The 7827-nt window shown below is 45.8% G+C and overlaps 1 protein-coding gene across 1 annotated transcript in view; it reads left to right on the top strand.

Annotated features, from left to right (window-relative positions):
- Nucleotides 1-1236: 1236 nt before the first annotated feature.
- The window catches only part of MARK2 (microtubule affinity regulating kinase 2), an 87106-nt gene continuing 80515 nt past the window's right edge, over nt 1237-7827 (top strand). The window contains exon 1 of the mRNA XM_075281490.1: nt 1237-1983. Within this exon, the coding sequence (XP_075137591.1) occupies nt 1933-1983 (51 nt within the window). The 5' untranslated portion in view covers nt 1237-1932. The remainder of the gene's footprint in view (nt 1984-7827) is intronic.

Below are 7827 nucleotides of genomic sequence, written 5' to 3'. Positions count from 1 at the left end.
CCTGTCCGTTTTTCAGTGTAGTCTGAATAAGATCTTAGATCAGCATAGCAACTATTAATTTTAGCAACTCCCCCCACTTATGTTTTTTTTCAGCTCACACCATTCACACTAGCGACACCCGGTCTGTTTTGGACTGTTGGAAGAGATGGGAAAACGGCTTCAACAATGGTCACATATGGAGCCCAATGGACCCCATTAAGACTTTGTTCACACTGCTGTTGGATATCTGTTCTGATACGGTCCGTTAAAAAAACGCCTATCATAGTGGACGTTACGTTAATGAGTCTTGTTTTTTAATTGATCCATGCAAAACGAAGGAAAGAAATGTCCAGTTTCCGCATAGAAGTGGCAGAAACCTGGCCCACCCCATTACTGTCTATGGACCTCAGGTCACCGCTGTTTTAGCGGATGGGCTCTCCATCATTTGGGTCCTCCGACAGACCTGAGCAATGGAGAGCCCAGCACAAGTGTGAACCTAGCCTAAGTGTCCGCTTTATGACCTAAGATAGCAACAGTAGCGTGAACACTGCTTAGGGTGGGTTCACATCTGCGCCCGGTCTCCAGTTTAGCCAATCTGGCCGGTCTCCGTCTTCTGCCCTAAGGGGACGGAAATCCAGCGATCAGTTTCCAAACCCATTCACTTGAAAGGGTTTGTAAAGGTGACCGCCCGTGTGTGTCTTGTACCTGTCCGCGGGGCAACCGTTGTTTTTTAACCGGACACAAAGTCCTGCATGTCCAACTTTGTGTCCAGCGGGTTTCCGAGGCAGAAGATGGAAACTGACCAGACTGGCAAAACCAGAGACCGGGTGCAGATGTGAACCCGCCCCTAATTGTAATGGTATCCGTAGTTGAAACGGTTAAGTTAGAGTTGCAGGACCTTTTCATTTGGCGACTTTTGACGCACACCGTGACAGAGTTACAGTGAACGTAGCCTTATGAGTCAGCCATAGAAATCTCAGTCACCATGATGTTACATGAGCTGATCATTTTCTAACTGCAAAGAACCGCAGCAAAGTGTTAAATGTGAACACTATGTACAGTATCCTCTTAGTACTGCCATCTGTCGTCCGCGCCCGCGTACTACACGCTTTTTTTTTTATTTCCCCCAGCGCACACCTAGACCGAGTTAGCTGACGCATGCGCACAAGCGACCTGAGTGTGTGAGTGTGCTGAGGCTAAGTCCGGGTATGCGCGCGCAGCCTCACAGCGCAGGAAGCCTCGCGGGGCGCCGCTCTCTAGTCAGGTGACGCCGGGGTCGTGCGTGCGCGCCCCTCCCCCCTCCATAGAGAGAGCTGCGAGAGCGGGGACACACCTGGAGCAGCGAGCGGGAGATCAACAGCGCGCACTTTGGGGGGGAAGGGGGAGGTGCCAGACCTGGGCGGGAGAATTTACCTGTGTGACCCCCCCTCCCTCCAACTCCTGTACACTCCTCCAGCCGTCACCCCTCCCCCGCCTCTTACTCACACACAACCTGACTGACACCTCAGGAGAGGTCCGGCGGCCCAGCAGCGGCTGCCATTACTCATTAACTCCCGAAAGGGGGCGGGCTACTGACTAAATAGGAGGAGGGTGTGTGTGGTGCTCATGTGTGTCCTCACCTGAGTGTCAGCTCTTGTGTCCAGTGCAGTGCCACCTGCCCCTCTACCCCAAGGGGGCGCCCTCACGGTCTAGCTCCCTTTCCTCCTTCCTAGGACATAGTGTGCAGTTACAGACCTGGGCCTAGTCTGGGCCCCCTGTAATTCCCTCTTCTATCTTTAGGGCAGTCAATAAGTACCCACATAAATGCCCCTGAGACCGCGGGGCCTTCCTCTAATATAAAACCCAAACTGCCCCCTGTGCACACCTTGCACACACGTCACCGCCATCTGCTGCAGCTTTTATCATCTCCTCTTGTCCAATGCTGTTCTTAAAGCGGATATATAACTAAGTAAAATGTCCACTCGGACCCCCCTACCAACCGTGAATGAACGCGATGGCGATCAAGTAAGTATGACGATATTCACACCAGACTTTGCCTTGCTGTAGTGATGTGTAGTTTGCGTTGTTGCTATGAGAACTGGACTGAGATGTTTGTAGGTGCCCAGATTCAATTGTATGTTATGAGGCGGGTCACCCATCGTGCTGGTCACTCTCATTGTACTTTTTTTTAATAAATGGGTATTCCCGCAGGATAGGGGATAAGTGTCTGACCTCTGGACCCCCTATGGTTATAAGAATCAGGGGGGGTCCCTGAATCCTCTATGTGAATGGAGTGATAGTTTGTGTGATGACCACTTTGTTCACTTCTATGGGACTAATGTATCAACGTCCATCATTATGGTGGTCACACATACCCACTACCACTCTGACCACCACTTCATTCACTTCTAGGGGGCTGATGGTCTTGCTCAAGTACATCAGACCTCTAGAAGGGTATAGGGCAGTGCTCATGTATGCAGAGGAGGAATATTGGGGTTACAGAATGTCTTGAATAAAGTTACTTATATTAATGACGATTAGGCTGAGGTCCCATCTAGCGAATCCCTTCCATACATTGCAGAAAAATACCCGCATTGGAAATGCTGCGCTTTCCAAATCTGGAAATCGCCGCATGTTAATTATACCTACGGAAACGCCAGAGGTTTCTATATAGGTATAACAGAAGCAGAAAGTCCGCAGAGAAAACCTCTGTGGACTTTGTATGAAACGTGCTGCGGGAAAAACCGCAATATTGAACTTTTTTGCTGCGTTTCGCTACGTGGGGCTTTTAGGTTACATAATTGATGACCTGTTGTTGGAATAGGTTAAAGTTTAGGGGAGAACTCTGACCCAGGCCCCAGCTGATTAGCACTAACCAAACACCATGTCGTACATTTGTACAGTGGCTATGCTTGGTATCACAGCTCTGCCCCTTCACTTGAATGGAACTGAGCTGTAAGCAAGCTATGTGACTGGTAAAAGTAATGAAGCGGAAGCGACACTCTGAGTCAGCTGATCCACAGGGGTCCTGGGTATCGGACCTTAACGGATCTTCCAAAGAACTTCCTAAACAGTGTGCCTGTGTTAGTAGATACCTGTATAAGAAATAAAAGCTCCGGAGAATCTTTTTCTTAGACTTCTTCATTGTGCTGTTCCTCTGGAAATGTCATCAGACAATCAGATGGTCCCCATACCTACTGACACAGTCTTATCTTATCAGTGGTGACCATAAAGATGGTAATTTATGTAAATAATATTTCTAGGGGACAGATAATAGAGGAATGGAACACTACAGAAGTCAAAAATGTTCCAGAATTGCAATTCCATGAGAAACACAGATATTTATTAAAACACATGTCAGAAGTCATAGGGTTCCTTTAAAGGGGTTCTCTAGAGATTTTGATTACAATTCCTCCAGGTTCGAAGGTCCTATTCACATATGTGTTTGGGGGAGTCTGCTTGGGGACACCCCTCCCCCCCAACATAAACCTATACGCATTAAAAAGCGATTACCTGGGAAACCGGTGGACTCCATAGACTACTATGGAGTCCATGTGGTTTCCGCAGGAATTATGTGGAGAGAAAAGTGCTGCTTGCAGCATTATTCATGTGGAAATCAAGCAGACTCCCCAATCGGCAGCCCGAATGCAGATGTGAACCGGACCTTGGGGTTCAGGGTATGTTTCTGATCAGACGTCATATGATCAGAACCAGCACCCAACCCACTAGTTTCTCCACCTCATCCTTTCTCTCCAGTGTTCACAGGTAGATTGGGGCTGGCTTTATTTTAGCCTGACAACCCCCATAGCATAGCCAAACACTGAAGGTGAGGCAGAGTGATTTGGGGACAGGTCCTGTTTCTCATCATGTGACCTGCAGTTGGATCCAGCCTGGAAGGTATAGTGCCTAAAAACTCCAGAGGAAGTAAGTGCAAATAGATTCCTCGAACAACCCCTCTAACCTCTGTATTTGGAGGTTCAGTTAGAACACCCTCTATCATGAAGTTGAGGTGCTCATACACCTTCACAGCTATTCTTTCTGATTCCTCCAAATGTGCACAATCAGCTTGACCCAGCTAAGGGTTGGTTCACATCTGCGTTTGTATTCTGCGTGGGAGAGTCTGCATGGGGACCCCCCCCCCCTGAACTGAATACCAGATGCAATTGCAAGCGCTGTGCAGTAAAAGCACACGGATCCCCATAGACTATAATAGGGTCCGTGTGGTTGCCGCCAGATCTCTGCACAGAACATGCGGAGAGGAAAGTAGTTCACAATCTACTTTCCTTTCCACATGATTCGTGCAGGCAGTGCGGAGCAAGCACACGGACCTTATTATAGTTTATGGGGTCCATGTGCTTTTACTGCACAGCGCTTGCAATTGCGTTTAGTAGTCCGTTTGGGAGGGTCCCCATGCAGACTCCCCCGGACGGAATACCAACGCAAATGTGAACGAGGGGTAAGAGCGAATGTTTCGTATGGGTGAAGAGAATAAACCATGGTTTATTTCCTTGACTACAAAAGAGTCGGGTGTTAAGTTTTCTATGTGTGATCCCTCTTGCACCTGACATCAAATCTCAGGGGAGGGTTGGACATAGACATGTGACAAATGAACCTTCTTTTCCTGCTGAAATTGGTGGTAATATTCCTTTTGTATCAGGGTGGGCAGGATATTGCAGACTTTAGCAGTTGGACGCTTTTATTGAGAGGAACTGTCCTAAACATTGATTGAAATAAACCCAATAAGTTACGGCAATTCTATCTACAGCCCTGTAACGCAACTAAAGATCATAATGTTGCCAATATAAGTGAATGGAGTTACATTGTGACCCTGAGGATGCTATAACTGTGACTTCTAGTTACAAAAAATTGAGCACTTGCGGGGCGTTGCGTCACTCTTGGGCCAAAACCCACCTGCCATGACTGTTGCGGCTTCCGACAGTCGCAGTTTCCCCCTCCGGAGTTGGCTCAAATGAATGGGCCGACCCCGGAGGTTGCTGCCGCCAGACGGACACCGCGGCTCAACAAGCCACGGAATCTGCCTGAAGAAAGGGCAACTCGCTTCTTTTTTGTTGCCGCTCACGGGAGAAAAGTAGCCTGGCGGTCTCCATAGACCACTATTGTGAGAGGGCGGATTATGACGTGGTAGCCCCCTACCTAGCAACTTTACAGATGCAATATTTCTATCTTATGTATTGTTTATTACATGTGTAACTGTTTCTATAGTATGATGTTTTGCGATCTCTCTACACAGGACTGAATGTAATATTTTTATGTAGCAGTAACTTTTCCACTGCTTAATAGTCCCATCCTTAGGCTCTGTTCACGTCTCTTCTGGGGTGTCCATCGGAGGACTAGAACAGTGGACACATACGGAGACCAATGGACCCTATTGACTATAATGAGTTCTGTTGGCTGTCCGTTATGTGTGTTTTTTTTTTTGTTTTTTTTTAAATCTGTGTTCAGGAACATTTTGTCCATCGATTTAGATGGAAACAGATGTGAATGAGCAGATGTGAATGCTCAGCTTTACACCAGTGACCAATGCAGTCTGCTGAATGTTGGTATCCTCTCCAGTTACAAGCAGGCGCCCCCCATGTCATCTGTGTGAATGGGTCCTAGACCACTGACCACTATCATGACAAATGGAGGTATACCTCAAGGTAGCATTATACAAATGCATGCTAGACAAATATACTTAGAAATTTTTGGATGGTTTTCTGGTAATGATTATGGAAGTTTTTTGGGCCATAAAAGAAAATAATAATAAAAAAAAACCCTTTTGAGCACACCTTTTATTTTTTCCACCCTGTTTCTTATACATTGAAATATTTTGTTGTTCAAAAATGTATTTGTTAGAGGTAATTGTATGACATTTAGTAGAAAATTTCTCATCCCAAAGGCGAAATATCTAATTATAGAAACTCCAAACCTGTGTAATAAGATATCACATAAACATTACAAAAACACAAAAAATAGCTACAACAGCACATTATAGTCCAACCCTAAGATCACGTCCCCACTTTTCCCTGCAAAATACCAATATAAGTTCATAGATTGCCTTAGATGGGTCCCTTCCTAATTTACCATATTCTATAACCAATAGCTCATGGGGGGGGGGGGGGGGGGGAGATCTCCTTCAAGTGAATCAACCTGGAGCTGAAATAAAAATAAAATATAAGGGAAATTATGTATGTGACTGTGTAAACACAATAGCACGCTCCCATAGAAATGAATGGACGTAGCCGGCATGCGGGGGGTTAAGCGGCCGGCAAAGTCTGCCTGCCGGCTTCTTCCATTCATTTCTATGGGAGCTTGCTATTTGAAACGGCTGTTTCGAATAGTGTTCACTCATCTCTATTTATAAATTCTACTTTAGGCCGGGGCCCCACATGATGTAAGAGCAGCAGTTTACCTGTGGTGGAAAAAGCAGCGTTTTACAGTCCCCATCCCTGCTTTGCGGTAAAATATGTGCAGCAGACATGCAACGGTTTTGGAAATCGCAGCATGTCAGTTATGCCTATGCAGTGCTGCCTCCTTGTTTTGTCTCGCTGCACGGTTAGGTTGTGAGAGGCTACGTGGGGTCTTAGCTTAATTCCTGCTTCCTCCCCTCCCAAAGTTTGCCTGGAAAACCCCTTTTAAATTGCTCATGTGACATAGTTGATTCGGTTGATCTATCATGTATAACGTAGAATCCTTGGTCTGAAGCAGGCAAAAACTCCTATAAAGTAGATGACAATTGTCCCATGATTAGGGCAAATCATTCCTTACAATTCCAAATTTGACGGTCAGGATAAATTCCTGGATCCACCTCTCATCCCAAGAAATCTAATTCCAATAACTTGTGATATTTTTACTTTCATGAAAGGCATCCTGCCCCTCTTGGACTGACCCTCATGACACCCAGAGCATGTCTGTGATGATGGTGAAACATGGAGGACTATCCCTTGTCATTGTTACAGGTCATTACAAAGATCCCTTCTGTCCATTCCTGTTTTGGTATATACAGCGGTCCACTAATATCGGTCTTGCTCACTGAGTCAGATAGAAATCCTTCCTGCTGTGACATGTTTTATTACAATGGAGTATTTATTATCTTGTATGCCCAGGTTTCCAAGTATAGACTATCAGCTTGGGACTGAACTTCATGGTGATATAGCTTCTACTTAACACCTTTATTTTATCCCCCCCCCCCCCCCATTCTCATTTTCATCCACCTCTTCCTGTGATATATTATGTGGAAATGAAACCATTATGTAGACGTTGCCGTGTTAGGAAATCTTGTTTGGATAATGTTACCAAACCTGTTAGTCCGTCCTGTGCTGCTTGGCTGCTGTGATGTAAATCGTATTATAAAGCCGTTTGTCATCTGCACCTAAACACTGCACTGCAGACAAGCCAGCACCGCTCGTATTGGGGAAGTAGTGGTGTGAAAAAAATAAAAACTACGGCCCTGTTGTAAGACCATGAACTTTTCAGTCTTTTGTCTCCACCGTCTGTTAGAAATCGACTTGACTGTTTCCTATTGTGGTGGCTGAATAATAGTGAATCAGAATACTAGGTGGAAGGGGTGGATTTGTGGCTGAGCACACCAAGCGATTACCGTGCCGCATCAGCGCCTCTTATATAAATTATACGCTATTTTTACAGATAAAAGTTCTCATCGTTGGAATGTCGAATAACAAGACAGACTGGCGGGGTGCACATGCTTTTCTGAACTTGTTAGAAGTTGTTACTAGGACCTAATATTCAATCCTATATCTAAGTTTGATGATAATACCGCCATATAAGTGTCACTAGAACTTGAAGCATTCGATATTGCAGGTGCGGTATTACCAATAGGTCCTTTTATTTTCTGTCGTGTTTATCCTT

The sequence above is a fragment of the Leptodactylus fuscus genome, chromosome 7 (genome assembly GCF_031893055.1).
Source record: "Leptodactylus fuscus isolate aLepFus1 chromosome 7, aLepFus1.hap2, whole genome shotgun sequence".
Lineage (NCBI taxonomy): Eukaryota > Metazoa > Chordata > Amphibia > Anura > Leptodactylidae > Leptodactylus > Leptodactylus fuscus.
This window is presented reverse-complemented; position numbering and strand designations above follow the sequence as displayed.